General features: G+C 45.9%; 1 protein-coding gene across 5 annotated transcripts; it reads right to left on the minus strand.

The window, feature by feature from the left end:
- Positions 1-2959: 2959 nt before the first annotated feature.
- ADNP2 (ADNP homeobox 2) lies at positions 2960-25096 on the minus strand. Of its 5 annotated transcripts, XM_066352475.1 has the most exons (5): positions 23088-23443; positions 14124-14244; positions 8413-8502; positions 5290-6484; positions 2960-5223 (listed from the first exon to the last, which is right to left on the minus strand). In XM_066352475.1, exons 1-5 carry the CDS (start codon positions 23090-23092, stop codon positions 3209-3211), a joined length of 3426 nt encoding a protein of 1141 aa, XP_066208572.1. In that variant the 5' UTR covers positions 23093-23443; the 3' UTR covers positions 2960-3208. The 5 variants fall into 5 exon arrangements, with proteins under 5 accessions (XP_066208572.1, XP_066208573.1, XP_066208574.1 ...); XM_066352476.1 differs by lacking the exon at positions 23088-23443 and adding an exon at positions 24965-25096 and having other exon boundaries at positions 2960-6484; XM_066352477.1 differs by lacking the exon at positions 23088-23443 and adding an exon at positions 24969-25054 and having other exon boundaries at positions 2960-6484.
- Between the last annotated feature and the right edge of the window lie 705 nt (positions 25097-25801).

Genomic DNA, 25801 nt, shown 5'->3' on the forward strand with positions numbered 1-25801 from the left:
GCTCGGGTTCATCTGGCTGGAGCAAAAGCTCACCAGCTTGGACCCAAGGTCGCTGGCTTGAGCAAGGGGTTACTCGGTCTGCTGAAGGCCCGTGGTCAAGGCACATGAGAAAGCAATCAATGAACAACTAAAGTGTTGCAATGCGCAACAAAAAACTAATGATTGATGCTTCTCATCTCTCCGTCCCTGTCTATCCCTCTCTCTGTCTCTGTAAAACATAATAATAATAAAAACCTCCACCACTAACTATTAATCTGTAGTTGTTTTGCATTTTCAAATAAAAATACAGGGTGGGAAAACGTTGGTATACAGTTGCACTGTGACATTCTTTGAGTTAATAAAGCTATTGTAATCATTATAACCTGCATGTCTTTTTTTCCATACAAACAACAGTAAACATACTTTTGCCCACCCCCATATATTCATTTTTTACATTTTCAAAAACTCTCACATGTGCTTTTGGAAGCATATCAGATTTTATCTAAATTTGGCTTATATCAAATTTTATCTAAATTTGTGAACCTAAAACTGTTTTTTTTGTTTGTTTGTTTTTGTTTTTACAGAGGAGAGGGAGAGACAGAGAGAGAGAAGGGGGGAGGAGCTGGAAGCATCAACTCCCATATGTGCCTTGACCAGGCAAGCCCAGGGTTTCGAACCGGCGACCTCAGCATTTCCAGGTCGACGCTTTATCCACTGCGCCACCATAGGTCAGGCCTAAAACTGTTTTTAATAACCAGTAACTAGCATAACATAAGACTCAATGTCAAAAGCTGAACTACAGCTAGAATGCAATTAGAGGTCGGAATTCCTTTATCACAGCGATTCTCAGCAGGTCTAATTCTGCCCCCTACGGACACTCGGCAATGACATTTTTGGTTGTCAGGCCTGGGCAGAGGGGAGATACTGACCTGCTGCGGGTAGAGGCAGGGATGCTGCTCCAGTCCTGCAACGCACAGGACAATCACCCCCACAATGAGTTATCAAGGCCCCCGATGCCAACAGAAACCCTGTCTGATACCACCATGACTGAAAAAAGGTGGGTTAACCCTGTGGACAACAGCTGTCTGGTTGGGCCTCTTCCACGGTGGCGCTAAGGAGCACAGCCTCCATAAAGGTAAATTAAACTCCCTTTGGACAGTCTGAGGGCCACCATTACAACACATCCACATAAGCACCCATATCTATTTCATGACGCTGGTAATTAACCAGCCCTTTTGGGTTATGATGGCTTATTTTCACAATGACGAGTAATTTTTCTTAGAAAATAAATGTGGTATCTATTTCCATGCTGACATTATTTCTATGACGTTTTCACTGTTAAAAGAAGTAGAGTTCTATTTGTAGTGGTATGACAAATTTTAATTCAAAATAGACACTCTGAAAACAATAGGTAAAAAAAAAAAAAAAACTTCAATGAGCTCTTTTTGAATTTACAACAGAGTATACCAACAATCACAGACCAGTTTCACAACTGCCTCAAAAATGCACATTATAGCAATTACATGCAAGTATTATATTTTAAATCCATATAACATAATCTTATTTCCCAGAGACTGTCATATCCTCTAAATATATTGGATATGGGCCTCTGCTGAGTGTCACCAGCAATAAGTATGACTTTAAGGTCTAACCTGGCTGGTCTCCATTACTGGTTCTGGTGCTTTCAGTTCTTTTATATTTTATCTGCAAAAACAAAACAAAAACCCAGGGTTTAACTGTCCAAAAAATGATAACATGATGGAGTTCATTAGCAATACTTGCCCTATTAGCCAGACACTGGGCTATGAAATGCCCATTTCCCTGGTATAAACATGCTGACTTCTAGGAAACTGTCAAAAACCAATTGCCCAGGCCCTGGCTGGTTGGCTCAGTGGTAGAGCATCGGCCTGGCATGCAGAAGTCCCGGGTTTGATTCCCAGCCAGGGCACACAGGAGAAGCGCTTATCTGCTTCTCCACCCCTCCCCCTCTCCTTCCTCTCTGTCTCTCTCTTCCCCTCCCACAGCGGAGGCTCCATTGGAGCAAAGATGGCCCGGGCGCTGGGGATGGCTCCTTGGCCTCTGCCCCAGGCGCTAGAGTGGCTCTGGTCGCAACAGAGCGAGGCCCCGGAGGGGCAGAGCATCGCCCCCTGGTGGGCGGAGTGTCGCCCCCTGGTGGGCGTGCCGGGTGGATCCCGGTCGGGCGCATGCAGGAGTCTGTCTCTCCCTGTTTCCAGCTTCAGAAAAATACAAAAACAAAACAAAACAAAAAAACCCCAATTGCCCAAACACAGAACTCAGTCTTGATCTAATAACTGCCTCTTGTCCCTGAAAACCTATGTTTATATTTCAGTCTCCATACTCAGGGATAAGAATTTTATTCTTCAGTAATATGGTCTTTCCCACTCACTGGTTTCTGACTAGTTAGGTCAGTAGGAGAGTCTGTGAATGTATTTTCAGTGTTTATTCTAAAGGCACTAAAAGACTTATTGTCTTACCTCTGAATGGAAACATGACATATCACCATGTCAAAAAGAGGGGGAAGCATACACTGAAAAGTGTTTCTATACCTACAGAATTACTTTATTTGTAAAATAACTCTTGACCTATGAGCTAAAATACTAGACTTCAGGTTCAGTATATTTTTTAACAAACGAAAACATTTGGTTTTCTGAGTTATGATCAAATACGGCTAAGACAAACCTGAAAAAAATGAAAATTATAATCTAATAAGCAAATATCTTAGAAGCGATCAGCAGAGTGAACGCCATGCACTCTCAGGTGCCGCACACGTCACAGAGTCTGTGCTCACATTCACGGCAACATTTACAGCTACATGTGGAGATCAGGGAGGCCAAAGCTTTAATTTGCAGTTAATTAAGTATTCTGAAACAAGCTGAAATTTCCTTAAATGAAAAATAACAAACATATGTAGATTGCAGTTTTTATTATTCGACCCTGACACTACTACGAAAACAAAATGTGCACAAAATATCAAAAAATTTTATTTACTTGACAGAGGAAAACAACTGAAAATAACTGTGACAAAATCCAAGTGCAGGAATAATAACTAAAAGAACTATCACTTCATATGGAAATCTTGCTGAGCACCTGAAATACATCTAAAGAGCAGCATAAAGACCACTGAAACTGACTTGTTCAAGATACAGTGAAGAAAATAACATTTTAAAAAATCTCAATTGAAAATAACTACTAATTTCCTAATTTTTTCTTACAAGTTTTGTGGTTCATACTCAAAGTTCAATCTGTGTTTAACATTTTTAAGTTCAGACATATCAAAGCCTAAAAGGACAGAAGGCTTGTGACTTTTTATTGCTTTCATGCAAATATATCTTCTTTTCCCAAAAAATGAAGCCACATCAATTTTCCACACCCACATGAGTGAGGACAGCAGCTCTATTTCCTTTTTACTAGGATATGGTCTCCTGTGGAAATAGTCTTTAAGAAATTGCTTTTTTTCTTCATAAGAACGGTCTTCGTATTTCTTGGGGTTTAATGCTAAAATCTGAAGAGCCTCATCATTAACAACAAGTGGTCCCTCTGTCCTGCTTTCGTTTCTCTGTCTTTTAAAAGGCATGACACTCGTCACCTTCTCTGCAGCCGGGGCTGTGTCAGTATTAATGAGCAGAGGCTGCTGCTCCCTGTCTCGCTGGTCTTCTGCCCCACTGTGGCCGTCAGGCAGCTTTCTCTTCACAGAGAAGCTGGAGTCGTGGAGCACCTCACCGTTGACCAAAAGCACCTCGCTGTTCTCAATGAAACTCGGCTGGACTTGCAGGTCGGAGGTGCTATCCTTCGGGGCACTTCTGCAGCGCAGCAGGTGGATGGCGATGGCCGCCAGGGTCATGTTTCCAGTGTAAACCCCACAGCAATGGATGCACTTGAAGGCCGGGGATTTCAAAATTGTGTGGACTGTTGGCGTGATGTGGTGCCTGTCCTTCAAATGCAGTTCATACGCCTCAGTTGTCACAAAGGTGCCAAAGCAAAAGGGGCAGGTCAACGCCTGCTTGCTGGGGGCACCGGGCGCACCCTCCGTCTGAGGCCTCACCTTAATGTACACGGGCACAAGCGACTTGGAGTGTATCCCAGCCAGTATTGCCAAGTAGACTTCCCGCTCCCCCAGCTCCTCCTTTGGCAACATGGTAATGAAATCAAGATGGGGAAACAGCAGGTTGCCATTGGCATCTGTATCCAACTGGAAACCTTTGTTACTGTAATCCATAGGTACCTTCTTCTTCCCCAGATGCATGGTCCTGCTGTGCTCGGAGAGACTCCTCAGGTCATGGAAAGTGCGGGGACAGAACAGGCAGCCCAGGCCGTGTGTCAGGAGGTGCTGCATGAGCTCGCCCTCCAACAGCATGCATTTACAAGAGAGACACCGAGCCGTCTTCTCTCTCATCCACTTCAGAAAGGGCGCACATGCAGCCAGTTTTTCCGGCTCCAGTTTTTCAACAGATTTGGACTCACTGTGTTTATGAGCCACTTCCATGTGGACCTGGTAGACGTTGGAGGGGAAGAGCTCATTGCAAACTGGACAAGTTTTCCACTGCTTCGCCTGTTTGAGCACGGGGTTCGCCTCTGCCGCAGAAGAGGGCTGAATGAGCATGTTGGGAGCTGTACTCACCACTACTGGAGGAGAGGGCATGCCAGTCATGGGACTGGCCATCTGTGCAGCTACACCCGACTGCAGGAGTTGGATGGGGACCTGGGGTGGGGCAACACCTGCAACGCCTCCAGGTGGCACTGGCAAAGTGACAGATACTGGGGCAAGTGTGTACGTGGGAATCCCGTTCACCTGCTTCCCTGTAGGTATTAGCTGTCTGAGAATGGAACCCGATGTCAGGAAAGTTGTGTTTTGTGAAGCGCCAGGTCTAACAGGCTGATTCACAGGCAGAATATTGGTATTCACAGAGTGGTTAAGTTGCAAGACCCCAGGCCTCACTGGCTGGCTCACAGGAAGAACTCCGGACATGACGGGCTGACTGAGATGCAGCACACCAGAATTCCCACTCTGGCTCACAGGAAGAATGCTGGATGGGACTGTCTGGCTGGGAGAAAGGAGCCCAGGTGGGACTACCTGGCCTGCAGGGAGAACCCGCAGAGGGACCGTCTGTCCAGGAGGCAGTGCTCGTGATGGGACAGTCAGCCCAGTAGGGAGAACCCCTGACGGAGCAGTCTGGCCAATGGGAAGAACCCCAGATTGGACCATCTGGCCAGCAGGGAGAACCCCTGAAGTTGCCGTCTGTCCTGGAGGGATAACCCCAGCAGGGGTCATCTGGCCTGCAGGAAGGACACCAGATGGGACAGTCTGACTCACAGAAATCACCCCTGGTGAGACCGCCTGAAGAACCCCAGGTGTGACAGAGGGACTGACAGGAAGGACAGCAGACCCAACCGGTCTGTTTACTGAAAGAACTCCAGACCCAACTGGTCGGCTTATGGACCCAACAGGCTGGTTGAGGGGTAAAACCCCTGGGCGGATGGTCTGGTTCATGGGGCGAATACCAGTTCCAACAGACTTACTGAGAGGTCCAATTGGCTGACTCAAGGGCAGCACAGGAGGGTGAGTGGACTGATGAAGTGGGACCCCGTGAGACAGGAAGACAGGCTGCGGTGCAGAGGGTGGCTGAGGGAGGCTGCTCTGGGCCCCGGGCAGGGGGCTGGAGACCAAAGTCACATGGGACTGGACAGCAGCAGGAGGAGAGTGGGTAAGGCTTCCAGATGCGCCAGAGGCCACTGTCACTGGCTGGGCTGTGCCCGCGACTGGCTGGATGGTGGTCTGGCTTTGACTGTTTGGCAGCAAGGGAAGATGAAAGCAAGGGGACGTGGCAGGGACACCAGGAGCACTGCTTGCTGGGATGGGCACATGTGCAGCAGCTGGTTTGGGAGCAATATGCATTTGCTTCAAAAGTCCAGTCTTCTTAATGTGCTCTGAAATCACGGACCTTAGCTTATTTTCCAAGTCCCTATGTATATCTGACGTCAAAATATGATACATTAATGCATCCTGGCTGCTGGCATTGGTGTTGCATTTTTTACAGTAATACTTGTCAGAGGGCGGCATCTTCTCTGCAGAAGGGGGATCATCAGTCTTGGGGTGCTCACCCATTTCCTCAATTCGCAGGCCAAAGTAGGAGTTAATTAAGTAGTGAAAATGGGCTACCAGCACGTGCTTCTTCATGCTATAGTACAGCGTGTTTGAAAAGTTACACTTCAAGCAGGTAAAACTGATGACGTCACTCCTAGACGACTTCGCCTCCCCTAAGATGCTCACTGTGTAGTTCTGGACTTTCCGCACAGGTGCGTGGAACATCCGGAAGTGCCGCCCCACCACTCGGGGCTGAGAGCAAAACACACAGTTAGGGCAAGGGATCACCAACTCCTGGTCAATTTCGTCTTCATGGTAGCGATGTAAATGATTTTTGAATGAACTGAGCACTTTTGTAGAGTACTTACAGAGGCCACAACAGTACGGTTTTGTACGGTATCTCTGTTAAAAGAAAAAGTCAAGCATCATTTTAATAAAGCTGTCCAACACCCTCTGCAGGTCACAAGTAACTGACTCTTTTTCTCCGAATGTGCCAGATAATTTAACACTATCACCCCTCAGAGGACACTGTGAGTTCTAAGCCAGGGCAAAATTTTTCTTAAAGGTCCAGAGAGCCATTGTTTTAGGCTTCGAGGGACACCCAATAGCTCCAGTGGTGACTGCTCAGCACTGCCTGGTAAGACAAAAGCACCCACGGATAACACGAACATCCATAAGCACGGCTTTGGGCCAATAAAACTACACATTCTTTCAAATTTCACATCATTTTCATGTCACAAAAGAGTATTATTTTCATTTTTTCTTTTCAAACATTTAAAATTTTAACAACTATTCTTAGCTTATAGTCTGTACAAACACATGATGTGACCTGTTTCTAAACCATCCACTAAAACCACAGATCTTATGATTTAGTCCTACACTTTGAATTAAGTACATCAATGAAAATAAACTCATTTAGTTCTCTGCAAAGATAGCTATTTTCTCCCCTTCTCATCCTATTTCTCTAATCTTGTTTCTAGTCCAAATTCTAAAACCTCTGGAATTTATCTACAAACAACCTAACTTGCAAACTGTGAAATCCATCATTCCTACCTTTTATTCCCCCCATTTCTATTCTTAGAAAGATAAGAACCAAACAGTGCTCCCCAGGTATAAGAATCCAATAAACTATGTAACAAATGGGAAAGCAGCAGGGACTACCCCTAAGTCACCACCAATAATTCTGAGGTAAGCTTCAGGCTGCAGAATACAGTGCTGACAATACGGACTTTTTCTTTAAGGTATATGTGCGGGAATTCAACAAGCTCCGGGGGTAAGCACAAACATCGGAGCCACTCTGGCCAGTGGAGGAGTGTGATGCAGTAAACCACTGATGTGTGATGACGTGAGAGGAGTGAGCCCTCTGGTCTCATGAGTCTCCAGACCCCAGTGCGGTGAACCACAGAACACCTGGCCCAGTTCCGCAGAGGACAGCGAGACCTGGACAGACTGAACATTCCATAGAAGTCCCACTGAGGGCTATGCAGGGACTGCCCCATGTGCGGGCACTGCTCCTTGTTACACTTTGTCCACGGGTCAGCCCCTCTCCCAGATCTGCACATTCATGATCAGTCTCTCATACACCACACAGAGAGTCCAAATTCTGTGACTGTCACCCTCTCTCTCCTACTCACACTCTTCATCCTCTTGGGCCACAGGTCAGAGAAATCATCCAAATACATTCCATAATATGTCACTACTTCTCTGCAATTAGCAAAACCCTAGGTTCCAGCATTTCTGGTAGGATCTATAATAAACCCAGGGCAACAGACTACCACAAACTAAAAACCCCATATTTCAAAGATTCTGAGAGACTTTTTTTACATACGTTAATATCCCTGAAATCTGGGAATACTTTACAAATGATGACTCAGTGGTACACAGTTTAAGTGAAGTAGTTTAGTTTTATTCAGGGTTTCTTGAAAAATGGTGTCTCATATTCAATGAAATACTGTATTAAATACCAAGATAGTCAGCAAAAATCATACTCAATGAAAGCACCAACAGAACTCACTAATAACTGTTATAGTTAGTGTGGGGACAGATCTCTGGATCTGGGGAGAAAATGTCTTAAATATGACACCAGAAATAGGATCCGTAAAAGGAAAAATAATAAACTAGACTTCATTGAAGTAAGAATGCCTCTGCTTTTTAAAAAGATGCTGTTTAAAAATAAAAAGAGAAGCCACGGGCGGGAAAATAAGTCTTCTCAGGCCACACCCCGTGCCACTCACTCACCAGCAGCCCCAGCACAGGTCACGTCCCTCAGGACTGAATTGATCCTTACCCTCAACTTCTGAGAAACATAAAGCAAATACAAAAATACATACCACTTTCTTTCCAGAAGGTTCCCAGAGAGAAATATCTCCCCATGATGTGTTATAAAAGTACTTCTCTCCTGGATCAAAGCCTTTAAGGTCCTTTAAAAAAAGGAAAAAAAGAGAGAAATCATTATGCAATTTCAGCAAAGAAGTATTTAATTACAACATGATGGGATTACTTGGCACCAAGAAATCTACACAGGAAAAGTGAAATGAAAATGCAACCTATGGCCCTGGCCAGTTGGCTCAGCGGTAGAGCGTCGGCCTGGTGTGCAGGGGGACCCAGGTTCGATTCCCGGCCAGGGCAACATAGGAGAAGCGCCCATTTGCTTCTCCACCCCCCCCCCTTCCTCTCTGTCTCTCTCTTCCCCTCCCACAGCCAAGGCTCCATTGGAGCAAAAATGGCCCAGGCACTGGGGATGGCTCCTTGGCCTCTGCCCCAGGCGCTAGAGTGGCTCTGGTCGCAGCAGAGCAGAGCGACGCCCCAGAGGGGTAGAGCATCGACCCCTGGTGGGCAGAGCTTCGCCCCTGGTGCGCGTGCCGGGTGGATCCCGGTCGGGCGCATGCAGGAGTCTGTCTCACTGTCTCTCCCCATTTTCAGCTTCAGAAAAATACAAAAAAAAAAAAAAAAAAAAAAAAAAGGCAACCCATGAGCAGACTGTGACACAGCACCCATTAAGTGTGAGACTTGAGGAAAAGGTCCAGTAATCCAAGTTAAAATTATACTTTTATTAGAAATAGACAGCCTGACCAGGTGGTGGTGCAGTGGATAGAGCGTCAGACTGGGATGCAGAGGACTCAGGTTCGAGACCCCGAGGTCACCAGCTTGAGCGCGGGCTCATCTGGTTTGAGCAAAAGCCCACCAGCTTGAACCCAAGGTCGCTGACTCCAGCAAGGGGCTACTCGGTCTGCTGAAGGCCCGCAGTCAAGGCACATATGAGAAAGCAATCAATGAACAACTAAGGTGTTGCAACGTGCAATGAAAAACTAATGATTGATGCTGCTCATCTTTCTCCATTCCTGTCTGTCCCTGTCGATCCCTCTCTCTGATCCACTCTCTGTCTCTGTAATAAATAAATAAATAAAAAAGAAATAGATGACATTTCCCACAAGTAATTTTTAGAAGAGAGAAAAAACATTAGTGCACACCACCTTCCATCAGTGGCGAGGACTTTGGGAAGAATCTCAGGATGCTGGGCTTATGAAGTAGGAGCTCCAAGTGCGTGAGGACCAAGGGCAACAGGCATTGGCTTTGGGAGGGCCATGCTGACCAGGGTGGTGGAGTAACTAAGAATCTAGCACAAAGATGCTATGGAGTCCAGACTGAGTCCTGGTTCTAACAAACCAATTGTAAAAAATATTTGGCAAAAAGTGAGAGAAATCTGAATATAAAATGAATGATAGATAAGAAAAACATTTAATGACTCAGAAAGATGAATGTAACCAAAAAAAGCAAAGTAATAAAAAAAGCACGATCGCCCTGGCCGGTTGGCTCATTGGTAGAGCGTCGGCCTGGCGTGCGGGGGACCCGGGTTCAATTCCCGGCCAGGGCACATAGGAGAAGCGCCCATTTGCTTCTCCACCCCCCCTTCCTCTCTGTCTCTCTCTTCCCCTCCCGCAGCCAAGGCTCCATTGGAGCAAAGATGGCCCGGGCGCTGGGGATGGCTCCTTGGCCTCTGCCCCAGGCGCTAGAGTGGCTCTGGTTGCGGCAGAGCGACGCCCCGGAGGGGCGTGCCGGGTGGATCCCGGTCGGGCGCATGCGGGAGTCTGTCTGACTGTCTCTCCCCGTTTCCAGCTTCAGAAAAATACAAAAAAAAAAAAAAAAAAGCACGATCAATATAAGCTCATTGTGGTTAAAGACTATACATATATACATGCATTTAGACACACAAAAAGAAGGCTAAATATAAGATGTTAATAATGGTAATCTCTAGCCTGACCAGGTGGTGGCGCAATGGATAGAGCATCAACCTGGGACACAGAGGACACAATTCTGATCGCAGTACAATCAATAACATAGTAAGGTCACTGTCTTCTTATCCTTCTTAAGTTTGAAACCCCGAGGTCAATGGCTTGAGTAAAAAGGGTCACTGGCTCAGTTGGAGCCCCCTAGTCAAAGCATGTATGAGAAAGCAATCAATGAACAACACAGTGTCACAACTATAAGTTGATGCTTCTCATCTCTCTTCCTCTCTGTCTATCCCTGTCTCTCTCTTAAAAAAAAAAAAAAAGAGCCTGACCTGTGGTGGCACAGTTGATAAAGTGTTGACCTGGAACGCTGAGGTCACCAGTTCAGAACCCTGCACTTGTCTGGTCAAGGCAGTATACGGGAGTTGATGCTTCCTGCTCCTCCCCACTTTCTCTCTCTCTCTCTTTCTCTCTCTCATACTCTCTACTCTCTCTCCTCTCTAAAATGAATAAATTTCCGCCCCCCCAGATTCTGTCTTTATTTACAATATACTTAAACCGCAGTGATGTGCTGGCCTCGTTAGCAATGGGACAGCCGATGGCAGGGCCGACCCCGAGGCTAGTGGGTGCATCTCCCGCCCAGGACCTGGGGCCGAGCAGCGAACTGGAGAGATGTCTGCAGTCTGGATGGTTTTACACTCCTTCAACCCCACTTTCCACACCACTCGGACGCTCTCCTCAGTGTAAAATGAATAAATTTTTAAAAATTAAAAAAAAAAAAAAAAAAGAAATTGCTCTCTACTTGGGTTTTACTTTCATTGATTCATTAAAAAATATTTGTTAGGCCCTGGCCAGTTGGCTCAGTGGTAGAGCATCGGCCTGGTGGGCAGGAGTCCCGGGTTTGCTTCCCGGCCAGGACACACAGGAGAAGCGCCCATCTGCTTCTCCACCCCTCCCCCTCTCCTTCCTCTCTGTCTCTCTCTTCCCCTCTCGCAGCCAAGGCTCCATTGGAGCAAAGTTGGCCCGGGAGCTGAGGATGGCTCCATGGCCTCTGCCTCAGGTGCTAGAATGGCTCTGGTTGCAACAGAGCATCGCCGGGTAGATCCCGGTCGGGTGCATGTGGGAGTCTGTCTGACTGCGTCCCCGTTTCCAAATTCAGAAAAATACAAAAAAAAAAAAAAAAATTGTTGGCCCTGGCCGGTTGGCTCAGTGGTAGAGCGTTGGCCTGGCGTGTGGGGGACCCGGGTTCGATTCCCGGCCAGGGCACATAGGAGAAGCGCCCATTTGCTTCTCCACCCCCCACCCCCTCCTTCCTCTCTGTCTCTCTCTTCCCCTCCCGCAGCCAAGGCTCCATTGGAGCAAAGATGGCCTGGGCGCTGGGGATGGCTCCTTGGCCTCTGCCCCAGGCGCTAGAGTGGCTCTGGTTGCCGCAGAGCGACGCCCCGGAGGGGCAGAGCATCGCCCCCTGGTGGGCAGAGCGTTGCCCCTGGTGGGCGTGCCGGGTGGATCCCGGTCGGGCGCATGCGGGAGTCTGTCTGACTGTCTCTCCCCGTTTCCAGCTTCAGAAAAATACAAAAAAAAAAAAAAAAAAAAAAATTGTTGTCTAATCTGTGGTACAGTAGATAAAACATCGACCTGGAATGCTTGAGGGCTCCAATGACCCTTTGCTCAGTCAAGGTACACTGAGAAGCAACTACTATGAGTTGCTGCTTCCTGCTTCCCCCTTCTCTCTCTTTCTTTCCTCTCTCTAAAATAAATAAAATGTTAAAATGTGTGTGTGTGTATACATATATTGCTCACAACAATTAGGGGATATTTTATTGCTTCATATTCATTTTGAAATATCCCCTAATTGTTGTGAGCAATGTATATATACATATACATATATATTTAAGTGTTCATGTGCCAGACACAATTCTGATCACAGTACAATCAATAACATAGTAAGGCCATTATCTTCTTATCCTTACATGTAGAAAACAGATAATAAATGAGTAATTTCAGGTTCTGGTGAGCTTTGAAGAAAAACAGAGCAGGTAGGAGAACAGAATACAGAGGAGAGGGCAACATCTTAAAAGGGAAGAGCTCTTTGGGGTGGTAATGTTTGAGCAGAGAACCTTATAGGGCCCTTTGGAAATTAACATTTGTCTACTAGGTGACCATTAATGAGAATCCTGGTAATTAATTAGTTTTTCAGTATCAGACTGACTTTTTAAACACTGATTTGTTGTTTTGCTTAGTAGAACATTCACTGGTTGCTTCCCTCATATGCCTTGACCAGGGATTAAAACCACAATATTGGCATATTGGGACAATGTTCTCACCAACTGAGCTCCCCAGTCAGAGCTCAGACTGCCTTTTTATAAATAAAATCAATCTGGTTGAAGGTTTGCAATTTGAAAATTAAGAAATTAAAATCTTCCTAGGCTAATAATACCTTGAATCAAATTCTACACCTTTAAAAAATTCAAAGCTGACAAGGTCCCCATTTGGATAGTTATAAATAAAACATGCATAGATATCAATGGCTATAAAGCTACACAGCATGCCTTATTTAACATTTTTAAAATTTTTTCCCATTGATTTGAGGGGGGAACGGGAGAGAGAGGTGGAGGGAAGGAAGGGAGAGGGAGAGAGACAGAGGAAGGAGACACATCAACCTATTCTTTCAGCTAGTTAATCCATCTAGTTGTGCATTCAAATGATTGCTTCTCATTCTCATAAGGGGGTGAAACCCACAACCTCTGGAGCACCAGGTTGATGTTTTATCCATTGAGCCACCTGGCCAGGGCTTATTCAACAATTTTTATTTCTTTACTAGATATGCCAGCCATATATTCTAAAGTTACAAGAAAGGATAAAATTATAAGAAAACACAACATCAGTAGTGTGACTATGACCTTAATTTTTAAACTTTTTGAAGACCAAATGTATTAAATTCACAAATCAGAAATAAAAAACACCCTACCACATCATGTATGCATCCTCATTTATTCATTACTCTAAAAATGCTGGGAAATTAAGCCCCTGGCCAGGGGGCTCAGTTGGATGGAGTGTTGTTCCAATATGCAGGGTGGCCGGTTCAATTCCTGGACAGAGCACACAAGAGACAGATTGATGTTTCTGTCTCTCTCTCTCTCTCTCCCTTTCTCTCTCTCTGAAATCAATAAATTAAAAAAAATTACTGGGAGCTCTGGCCGGTTGGCTCAGTGGTAGAGCGTCAGCCTGATGTTCAGGAGTCCCGGGTTCGATTCCTGGCCAGGGCACACAGGAGAGGTGCCCATCTGCTTCTCCACCCCTCCCTCTCTCCTTCCTCTCTGTCTCTCCCTTCCCCTCCTGCAGCCAAGGCTCCATGGGAGCAAAGTTGGCCCAGGTGCTTAGGGCGGCTCCATAGCCTCCGCCTCAGGCACTAAAATGGCTCCAGTAGCAACAGGGCAACACCCCAGATGGGCAGAGCATCACCCCCTGGTGGACATGTTGGGTGGGTGGATCCTGGTTGGGCCCACGTGGGAGTCTGTCTCTGCCTCCCTGCTTCTCACTTCAGAAAAATACACACAAACACACACACACACACACACACACACACACAACACATAACTTGAACAGCTTAAAATAACTCAATTTAAGTCAGAAAGACATAAATTAGAACTAATGATGCTCTCAGGAAGTCATTTCAATTATTAGCAATTTCCATCGTAAGGACTCTTACCTATTCTTCCAAAACTCCCAGTTCAAATCTCAGCTCCAAAAAGCCAACCCCAGCATCTCCATGATCACTGTCTGCTCTTAATCTGCTACTGATGTCCTCTTACCTTCAGTAACTCCTTACAGCTGTCAAGACCAATGTCCACAAGAATTCCTTTCACCTTTTTCCGTACCTTCCTGATGTTGTCAAGATTTTCCACAGGAATTTGAAACATTTTTGAAATTTTCCTTATGAGGAAGAAAACAAAACTATAATAAGTAACAGGGTTGGTAAAACACTAAGAAAAGAGTAACTTTCAACAAATCATGCTCAGTAAACTAGTCAAACACATGCAAAAGAATAAAGTTGACCCTTTCCTTATATCATACACAAAAATAGATCATATGTCTCCATCTAAGAACTAAAACTTGAAAACTCTCAAAAAAGGCCCTGGCTGGTGGTTCAGTGGATAGTCAGCCCGATATATGCATGTCCTGGGTTAAAATCCTGGTCAGGGCACACAAGAGAAGCGACCATCTGCTTCTCTCCCCCTTTTCCCTCTTGCAGCCAGTGGATCAACTGGTTCAAGCATTGGCACTGGATGCTGAGGATAGTTTGGTTAATTAAAGCATCAACCTCAGACGGGGGTTGCCAGGTAGATCCCAGTCAGGATACATGAGGGAGTCTGTCTATCTCCCCTCCTCTCACTTAAAAAAAAAAACCCAAAAATTCTTAGAAGGAAACGTAGGCATAAATCTTCATGACCTTGGATTTGGCAATGAATTCTTAGATATTGACACCAAAAAGCACCAGCAACAACAAAAAAACTATGATGGACTTCACAAAAATTTAAAACTTTGGTGCTTCAAAGGAAACCATGCAAAAAGCAAAAAGAAAATCCACAAAATAGGAGGAAGGTTTCCAAGTCATATGATAAGAAACTTATACCTGGAATATAAAAATAACTCTAACTTAATAATTAAAAGACAAACAAACCAACCTAAAAACGGTCAAAGGATCTGAATAGCTATTTCTCCAAAGACAATGTACAAATGGCTGTTAAGCACATGAAAAAATACTAAACAACATTAGCCATGTGGAAATGCAAATAGAAACCACAATGAGATAATTACCTTACACCTACTAGGATGGCTGTACTTTTGAAAAAAAGAAAAGAACAAGTGTCTGCAAGGACGCTGGGAAACATCTCTCATACATAACTGGCAGAATGTAAAATTTTATAGCCTGTTTGGAGGAGAGTCTGGCAGCTCCTCAAAAGATTAAACATAGAGGCACCATACGGGCCAGCAATTCTACCAAAGAGAAATGAAACATCCAAACAAAAACTTGTACCCTGGCCAGGTAGCTCAGTTGGTTTGAGTGTTGTCCTGGCATGCCAAGGTTGTGGGTTCAATCCCCAGTCAGGGCACAAAAAAGTCAACCAATGAATGCATACAGAAGTGGAACAACAAACAATGCTTCTCTATCTCTCCCTTCTTCCCTCTAAAAAAGTCAAAAAGAAAAAAATATATACAAGAATGTTTACAGTGGTACTATTATTAATAATACCAAAAAGTAGAAATAACTCAAATGTCCATTAACTGATGAACAGATCAAGAAAATGTGGTGTATCCAAACACTGGAATACTATTTGGCCCTGAAAAATGAAGTCCCAACAGAGGCTACAATAACCTAAATGGGCCTTGGGGAACATGACCTTCAGGGACAGGGTCCGACACAAAGGCTCATGTGTTGACTGATTCTATCTACAAGAAGTGTTCAGAACAGACAAATTAATGCATACAATTTTTTTTATTTATTCATTTTTTAGAGAGGAGAGAGAGAGAGAGAGAGAGAGAGAGGAGAAAGAGAGAGAGAGAAGGGGGTGAGGAGCTGAAAGCATCAACTCCCATATGTGCCTTGACCAGGCAAGCTCAGGGCTTTGAAATGGCGACCTCAGCATTTCCAGGTCGACGCTTTATCCACTGCGCCACCACAGGTCAGGCCAGAACAGACAAATTATATGTAGAAGCAGAACGTACAACACTGGCTGCCTAGGACTGAGAAGAACATTTTTTTTGGAATAACGACAATGTCCTAAAACTGAATGTAGTGATGCTTGTACAACTCTGAAAACACACTAAAAGCCACTGAACTGTAAACCTTTTTTTGAGAGGAAGTGGGAGAGAGAGAAGCATCAACTCATTCCACTTAGTTGTGCCATTAATTGCTTCTCATATGAGCCGTGACCAGGGCTCAAACCAGCAACCTCAGCATTGGCGACCCCAGATTCAAAATGGCAACCTCGGTGCTCCAGGCCAACACTTTATCCACTGTACCACCAGCCAGGGAGCTTTGTACATTTTAAATAAGCAAACTGTTATATAAATTACATCTCAATAAATGCATTTAAAAAATATCTGAGCCTGACCAGGGATGCGCAGGAACCAGGTTCGAGACCCCGAGGTCGCCAGCTAGAGCGCAGGCTCATCTGGCTTGAGGAAAAATAAAGAAAAGCTCACCAGCTTGGACCCAAGGTCACTGGTTCGAGCAAGGGGTTACTTGGTCTGATGAAGGCCCGCGGTCAAGGCATATATGAGAAAGCAATCAATGAACAACTAAGGTGTTTCAACGAAAAAAAAAACTGATGATTGATGCTTGTCATCTCTCTCTGTTCCTGTCTGTCCCTATCTATCCCTCTCTCTGACTCTCTCTCTCTGTCCCTGTAAAAAAAAAAAAAAAAAAAAAAGTGTAAAAAAATATCTAAGAAAGCATAAAATTAAAATAAACCCTGCAATGGGCCCTGGCCGGTTGGCTCAGCAGTAGAGCATCGGCCTGGCGTGCGGGGGACCCGGGTTCGATTCCCGGCCAGGGCGCATAGGAGAAGCGCCCATTTGCTTCTCCACCCACCCCCTCCTTCCTCTCTGTCTCTCTCTTCCCCTCCCGCAGCCAAGGCTCCATTGGAGCAAAGATGGCCCGGGCGCTGGGGATGGCTCCTTGGCCTCTGCCCCAGGTGCTAAAGTGGCTCTGGTCTCCGCAGAGCGACGCCCCAGAGGGGCAGAGCATCGCCCCTGGTGGGCGTGCCGGGTGGATCCTGGTCGGGCGCATGCGGGAGTCTGTCTGTCTCTCCCCGTTTCCAGCTTTAGAAAAATACAAATAAATAAATAAATAAATAAACCCTGCAATGGAAAAGAAGGCACAGGTGTGATCTTAATCCTTTTAATGCATAAAAATTAAAAAATAAATGTGCATATATCAGTTTTTCAACCACCGGTCTGCAGACCAGTCCATTAAAAATTTTGTGACAGCCTGACCAGGCGGTGGCGCAGTGGATAGAGCATCGAACTAGGATGCGGAGGACCCAGTTTCGAGACCCTGAGGTTGCCAGCTTGAGCGCGGGCTCATCTGGTTTGAGCAAAGCTCACCAGCTTGGACCCAACGTCGCTGGCTCCAGCAAGGGGTCACTTGGTCTGCTGTAGCCCCACAGTCAAGGCACATATGAGAAAGCAATCAATGAACAACTAAAGTGTCGCAGGGAAAAACTGATGATTGATGCTTCTCATCTCCCTGTTCCTGTCTGTCTGTCCCTATCTATCCCTCTCTGACTCTCTCTCTGTCTCTATAAAAATAAAAAAATTAAAAAAAAGTTAAAAAGACTAGAAGCAGTTGCACACCCCAGTAGTAGTGAACATTCCTAGGGCCCAAATCTCAATTTCTAAATACTACTTTCCATTAAAAGGGTTCCTTGGAAAAATGTCCAATTTGAGGAGCATGGAAAAGACAAGCTGCTACCAGAACATCTTGTGCCAGAAAATAAGGAAGTTGGTCAAAGAACGGTGGGACATGTCAAAAGGACTAAAAAAAAATCCAGCTTAAAGACAGTCCCACAAATCAAATACGGGACAATTTGAGCATCAAATAAGTAATAATAGTAACAGATTATAGCCTATAGCATTGAATTTTCCAAAGATAATGCAACCTTATCTCCTATACCACGTGTTTTACTTCAAATATGACTTTGACACACCTTCCAAAACATGAGGGCATCTATGACCCCAACCCCTCTTGAACCAGGACAGAAGTTTATGACTGCCTCGCCCAATAAAGTATGGCAGAATTAACGCCACATTACTTCCAAGGCTAGACCACAAAAGCGTACTTTTCTACCTGTGCTCTGGGGACCATCACACTTGAAATCCACACATCATGTTGTGAAGAAGCTCAATTGGCCCAGAGGTGACTACATGACAATCAGCTATTACACATGGAAGTGAAGATGTCTCTCAGGACCCTGTCAAGACAACCCCAGCCCAAGAGTCTTCAACAGATATTGAGGAACAGAAACAAGCCACCTCCCATACTCCTGCCTGATCTCCTGACCCAAAGAATTATTGAGCTTTTTAAATAAAATGTTTTATTCTACCAAGTTTTGGGGTGATTTGGTAAATAGCAATAACTAAGGCATAAACCACTTGAATATAAACTTAAGACCATGGTGTTATAATTAAATAAACTGAAAGTTTGATGAGAACTGGTATATTTACATAGTTTCCAAGCACCTCCCCAATAAAATACTTATTAACAAAAAAAAGTAACTCACAGAAGTCTGACAGACAAGCCCAAATTAAAAGATATCTTAAAAAACTAGCCTATAATATTCAAATTGTCCAGCTTATACAAGGTAACATTACTCATAGTAGCCAAAATGTGAAAGCAATTCACAGGTCCATCAAATGTTGAATGAATCCAGGAGTCCCCAAACTTTTTACACAGGGGGCCAGTTCGCTGTCCCTCAGACCGTTGGAGGGCCGCCACATACAGTGCTCCTCTCACTGACCACCAATGAAAGAGGTGCCCCTTCCGGAAGTGCTGCGGGGGGCTGGATAAATGGCCTCAGGGGGCCGCATGCAGCCTGCGGGGGCCGTAGTTTGGGAACGCCTGGATAGACAAATGTGGAATAGCCATTCAATGGAATACTATTTGGCAATGAAAAGAAACTAGGTAATGACCCATGCTATAACATGAATCAATATTAAAAAAATGATGCTAAGTGAAAGAACCTATCAGAAGTCCTCACATTGTCTAATTACATTTATAGGAAACATCTAGAGGACAAATTTCCAGATAGAGAAGGTAGATTGGTTATTGGCTAGTGTGGGAACAGGTACTGACTGCAAATAGACAGATTGGGGGGCAGGGGAGACGCTGGAAACATTGTAATATTAGATTGTGGTAATGGTTGTACAATTCTGTGAACTTAAATATCAATGAATTATACATTTAAAAAAAGAAAGAACATGGAAGTAAAAACTGAAACTGTTCCAGATCAAAAGAAACTACATAACTAAATACAACATGCAGTCCTATCTAAACTCTTTTACTATAAATGTTACTGGAACAATTGGGAAAACTTCAGTGGTAACAATGTACTGATTTCCTAGCTTGTTGTATTCTGGATATGTAGGAGAATGTTTTTATTTGTAGGAAACAAGACAATATTTAGGGTGATGCAGCATTCTTCTTTGGCAACCTCAAATGATTCAGTATGAAGAGCTCTTTGTACTTGCAACTTTCCATAACTTTGCAACTATTTCAAAAAAAGTTTGTTAATGTGTAAACTATAAAAGCTAAAAACAAAATCAGCAAAATTTAAAGAAAACAAAAGCCAGGTAAACTAATGTGCCTATTTTTTATTACCAAAACAATAATTGGCCCTGGCAGATTGGCTCAGTGGTAGAGCATTGGCCCAGTGTGTGGTCGTCCTGGGTTCGATTCCCAGTCAGGGCTCACAGGAGAAGTGCCCATCTGCTTCCCCACCCCTCCTGCTCTTGCTTCTTCCCCTCACTCCTGCAGCCATGGCTTGGTTGGAGTAAGTTGGCCCCAGGCACTAAGGATGGCTCCAGGGCCTCACCTCAGGCATTAAAATAGCTCCGTTGCCAAACAATGGAGCAATAGTCCTAGATGGGTAGAGCCTTGCCCCATGGGGGGCTTACCAGGTAGATCCCAATCAGGGCTCATGTGGGAATCTGTCTGTCTTACTCCTTCTCACTTATGAAAAAAAAACAAAAAACTTTTTTTTTTTAAGTGAGACAGAGACAGAAGGAGAGACAGACAGGAAGGGAGAGAGATGAGAAGCATCAACTGGTAGTTGCAGCACTTCAGTTGTTCATTGATTGCTTTTTCATATGTGCCTTAACAGGGGTAGGGGAGGGCTCCAGCTGAGCCAGTGACCCCTTGCTCAAGCCAGTAACCTTTGGGCTCAAGCCAGTGACCATGGGGTCATGTCTGTAATCCCACACTCAAGCTGGATGACCTCGGGGTTTCGAACTTGGGTCCTCAGCATCCCATCCACTGACGCTCCATCCACTGTGGCACTACCTGGTCAGGCTCAATAAAATTGTTAGATGCTTTCCAATCAATAAGACTTGCTTGATTCATATCCTCCCGAAAGTTCCACTATCCTTTCTATCCTAAGAAAGCCAAGTTTATTGCTTGCTATGAAGTCTGGCCTTACTTACCTAGCAAGCACTGATATTATTACAAGGTATTGAGAAGAATGGAGAACAGGAATTTGTGGACATTCTGAGCAGTTTTGGGATTGGATGATTTCATGGGCTGGTTCCTGGAAGCAGCTGCAGAATGGTTGATTTAGGAGGAGGTACTGTGATTGGGCAAGTTTTAGACAGGCTCTGTAGTACCAGTTCAAGGCTTAGGAGCAGAGTTAAGGAACTCTCTTAAATTTGGAGAATAGGAAACTTTTATTCTCAAATGTTAAGTGCCCCTACTCCCTCAACATTGTTACTGTGATTTCCCCAAAACAAACACACAGATCCCTCTTTAATTTACATTTTTAAAAACTTCCCCCTTTTCAGTTTGCTAACTGGTTAAGGATAACAAAAAATAAAACATAAGTACCTTATTTCCCCTTGTATAAGATGCACCTTTTTGGGGAAAAATTTGGGGTCTAAAAACTGGGTGCATCTTATACAGTGGTTGCAGATATTTTTAACTTGCATTTCCTGCTTTTTCGCACTTGCTTTTGTGCTCACTGTTGAAGCCAGTGATTTGTCATTCGACACAGATGAAGACAAGCTAATGGATGGGAGTTTTGACAGTGATGAGTTGTTGTACGAATTTTATGATGAATAAAACTTGAGTTCAATAACTATGTAATATTTTTTTTCAAATTTCAGGTCCCAAAATTAAGGTGCGTCTTATACATGGGGAAATATGGTAAATTACAAACGTTTCATAACCTTTCAAGAGCCCCTAGTCTATTGTTGCCAATCACTTGTGTAAAAGTAGCTGAGTTTCACAACAATTTATCCATTCTAAGATGCAAGATTCCATACAAAATACCCAGGGGATTAATCAGGACAGAAACTGTTCAATGTTTTAATATTTTATTTTATTTTTTTGTATTTTTCTGAATCTGGAAATGGGGAGAGACAGACTCCCGCATGTGCCCGACCAGAATCCACCCCGCACGCCCACCAGGGGGCGACGCTCTGCCCACCAGGGGGCGATGCTCTGCCCCTCCGGGGCGTTGCTCTGCTGCGACCAGAGCCACTCTAGTGCCTGGGGCAGAGGCCAAGGAGCCATCCCCAGTGCCCAGGGCCATCTTTGCTCCAATGGAGCCTCGGCTGCAGGAGGGGAAGAGAGAGACAGAGAGGAAGGAGAGGGAGAGGGATGGAGAAGCAGATGGGCGCTTCTCCTGTGTGCCCTGGCCGGGAATCGAACCCGGGACCTCTGCACGCCAGGCCGACGCTCTACCACTGAGCCAGCCGGCCAGGGCCTGTTTTCATATTTTAAATCCTCTAATGATGCTGTTCTTCATATATCCTTAGTACTCAGTTAATTCTGTACATAATGTCTGTCAATGCTGTAAATAATGCTCATTAGGAAATAGCAGACTAATGGAGCTGCATTAATCCATCAACCTCACTTCACAGTAAATTACCTTTAATTTCATGGTGTGGGATAGACATGGAACTACAAAAAAGTCCACTGACGTGTACAAGAAATTGTTATTTCCCAAAGCGTCACTTAAAGGGCTTCTTTCATTGTTGTTTAGTATCATGACCATTTAAGAATATTCCATTAATTACACTATGATGGAAAAAATACACTCTTAAAACATAAAGTCAGCCCTCGCCAGTTGGCTCAGTGGATAGAGCGTCATGTGCATGTCCTGGGTTTGTTCTCTGGTCAGGGCACACATGAGAGGCAGCCATCTGCTTTTCTTCCATTCCCTCTCCCCCACCTGTCTCTCTTCTCCTCCCATAGCCAGTGGCTTGATTGATTCGGGTAGCGGCCTCAGGTGCTGAGGTTAGCTAGGTTGATTCGAACATCTGCCCCAGATGGGTTGCTGGGTAGATCTGGTCAGGGCGCATGCGGAACTCTATCTCCTCTCCTCTACTCTCCTCTCATTTAAAAATAAAATAAAATAAAATAAAATAAAGCCTTGGCTGGTTGGCTCAGTGGTAGAGCGTCTGCCTGGGGTGTGGATGTCCCTGGTTCGAGTCCCTGTCAGAGCACACAGGAGAAGTGCCCATCTGCTTCTCTACCTCTCCCTTCTCACTTCTCTCTCTCTCCTCATCCCCTCTTGCAGCCATGGCTCCATTAAAGAGAGCTGGCCCTGGGCATTGAGGATGGCTCCATGGTCTCCGCCTCAGGTGCTAAAAAAATGGCTCTGGTTGCATCGGAGCAAGATGGGCAAAACATCATCCCCTAGTGGGCTTGCCGGGTGGATTCCTGTAAGGTGCATGCGGGAATCTGTCTCTGCCTCCCCTCTTCTCACTAAAAATATTTTTAAAAACCAATAAATACAAAATACAAAATATAAAGTCAATCAGATAATAAATACCTTTTAAGTCACAGAACTTTCTTTTGTGTTCCTATGAAATCTAACTTGTAAAAGAATTTCACCTGAGAGGCAACAAAACATAGTTGATTTCACCAGCAAGGATTCTTGAGCCATACTACCCAGGTTCAAAGCAGCTCCACAGTTTATTAGCTGTGCAATCATTGGCAAGTTTATCTCTGGGCCTTAGTTGCCAACCTGTGAAAAGGGCGACTACATACAACTTACCCCATGAAGCTGTTGTGAGGATGAGTTCAACAAGAAAAGCACTGAGCGCCCTGGCTGGTTGGCTCAGCGGTAGAGCATTAGCCTGGCATGTGGAAGTCCTGGGTTTGATTCCCGGCTAGAGCACACAGGAGAAGCGCCCATCTGCTTCTCCACCCTTCCCCCTCTCCTTCCTTTCTGTCTCCCTCTTCCCCTCCCGCAGCCAAGGCTCCATGGGAGCAAAGTTGGCCCGGGTGCTGAGGACCGCTCCATGGCCTCCACCTCAGGTGCTAGAATGGCTCCAGCTGCAATGGAGCAAGGGCCCAGATGGGCAGAGCATTGCCCCCTGGTGGGCATGCCAGATGGATCCCAGTCGGGCGCATGCAGGAGTCTGTAGGACTGCCTCCCGGCTTCTAACCTCAGAAAAATACAAAATAAAAGAAAAAGAAAAGCACTGAGTTTACTACTATTGATATATATCTAAAAATCTAAATTAAATGTCCCAAGCATTGACATACAGGCCTTAAAAAAACACATATTTGTGCCATACGTAGAAGGTCTGGGTTCAAACAGGCAAATAAATCCCTTGCCAAACATGTGGCCTTCAGCAAGTTATGAGGCTTCCTCTTTCCTCATACAAAGGACACTGCCCTAACAGGTGTGTGACAGTGGAGGGCATGAGGAATGCTGGGGACACAGCCCCACAAAGTGACTACAACCATAAGTTCACCAACAGCACACTGCAAACCTGGGTTCAAATTAAAGAGGTGTACCAGGATCTCTTCAGCTAAAAATCGCAGCAGGTCCCCCACAAGCAATCATCCATCCCTAACCCTAAATTCAGCCCTCACACACTTCCCACCTCTAAATCAGACACCTGAACGTGTCCACCCTCGGGACTAGCACCAGTTCCTTTTCTGACACAGACCTGCCTCTTCCCCACTTACAGGACACAGGCTCGACCGAGTGCCCACGCCAACCAGTCTGTTCTGTGGCCAGCTCTCCAGTAGCAGCTCTGAGTCTCCCCACACAGCTCAACTCCAACCAGAGGTGAAGGCGCGCCCTTCGCGACCCTGCTGTTTCTACGTGGGATCCCTTCACACACGCGCCGCACACCAACGCTTCCCAGACTCCAAGCCCTACTCATCTGATAGAACCTGCGTGCCCTCTCATTCGAGCGAGTCTGAACAGCATTCAGGCAAGTCACATTCAAATGCAAAGAAAACATTTAAAATAGTGAATCATTTGCCATTCTGCAACTGCGCACTATGTGAAGTGGCAGTTATAATTTCTGACATTTCAAACCCAAATGTTCGCAGAAATTTTGCAAACAATCTACGTCAACGCAGTCAGCACAGGCACATGAAATGTTAAAATGTTAATGTTAACACCTGCATATCAACCATCCCTATTCACGTCAGGGACCAGGGTCCAGGGACCAGGGCTGTCAGCTGATGCTCAGAAAGTCTTTTCCTTCTGGAGGAGACACCGCACTAAGGTCTGACCGCCTCTTCGTGGCCACATTTGCAGTCGTTCCCGGGACAGGCTGGGGAAGAACCGGGGCCGTCCTACGCCTGACCCCGCCCCTTGGCCCGTCCCCTCCCCCGGCCGCATCGTCCCCTCCATCGCTCCTCCGCCACCGCCAGCTCCCCGCCCCCGGCCCAATGTCCCCAATCCCGACCCCGAACCCCTCCGCCTACCGGGCTCCGCCCCGCGCGACTACCTCCGGCCCCACGTGACGCGGAGAGACGACCGGCACCGTTCGGGCCGCGAACCCGCCGCCCCAAGAACGCCGCGGGACTCGAGGCGGCCGCGGTGTGGGCGGGGCGGGGCGGGGCGACCACAGGGACTTAGCGGGCAGGGCTGGGGGTTGTCGTCGCGGGGCCGGGATGGGGTCGTACCTACCGCTGGGCGCCCGGAGCGCCGCTGCGTTCCCCGCTGCCTTTCGCGCGCCCGCCTCCGCCCCGCGCGGCGGGACCCCCGCCTCGGCGCGCGCCCACCCCCGCGCGACCCTGTCCCCTCCTCCCAGCTCGGCCAGAAAGAGAAAATGGCGCTCGATTTGCCTCCGGAAGTGACGTGAGACCTCATTTACATATCGGGGCAGCCAGCCAATGGGAGGAGAGGGTGCATGGAGACCCCCCCACCCCCTGGGCTAGGCCTCACAGACCCTTTAGGGCTCCTGCTTAAAGCTGAACTGGAGACTTCATGGTGGAAGTGGGGGTATCCTGCAGGAGCCCCTTACCTAGACCCCTTTCCTGACACAGTGGACTGGCTTGACAGCCCCTCATCAGCCTTGTGCAAACTCTCGTGAGAGTTTTAGTATGTAATGACATCATTGAAGGGATTGTCATCAATCACGTGTCCAATCACGTGGGTTCACCTTAGCTTTGGCTCATTTGTATGGAATGGGGTGGAGCTAGTGGCTGAATGGTGGCCACACCCACATATCAGAGCCAATAGGAAACTAGCTATGGGAAGAATCCTGCCCTGTCATTGGAGAGTAGAACTTGGGCTATCAGAACTTTTGCAAGTGTGCTCTTGATTGACACATCTTGGTGAACTGACTGGACAGGGTCTCCTGACTATTCTTTGCTAAGCAAGTTTGTCACACCTTTTTTTGAGAATTCTGATTTTTAAGTTAGAGCCACTATATGTTTTGAAGGTTAATTGCATACATTTGTAAAAACTCCTAAATGGCCTTAAAATTCACTTTTGCCCAGTCCAGATTTATTAAATAT

Source organism: Saccopteryx leptura, chromosome 11, assembly GCF_036850995.1.
Source record: "Saccopteryx leptura isolate mSacLep1 chromosome 11, mSacLep1_pri_phased_curated, whole genome shotgun sequence".
In the NCBI taxonomy this organism is placed as follows: Eukaryota; Metazoa; Chordata; class Mammalia; order Chiroptera; family Emballonuridae; genus Saccopteryx; species Saccopteryx leptura.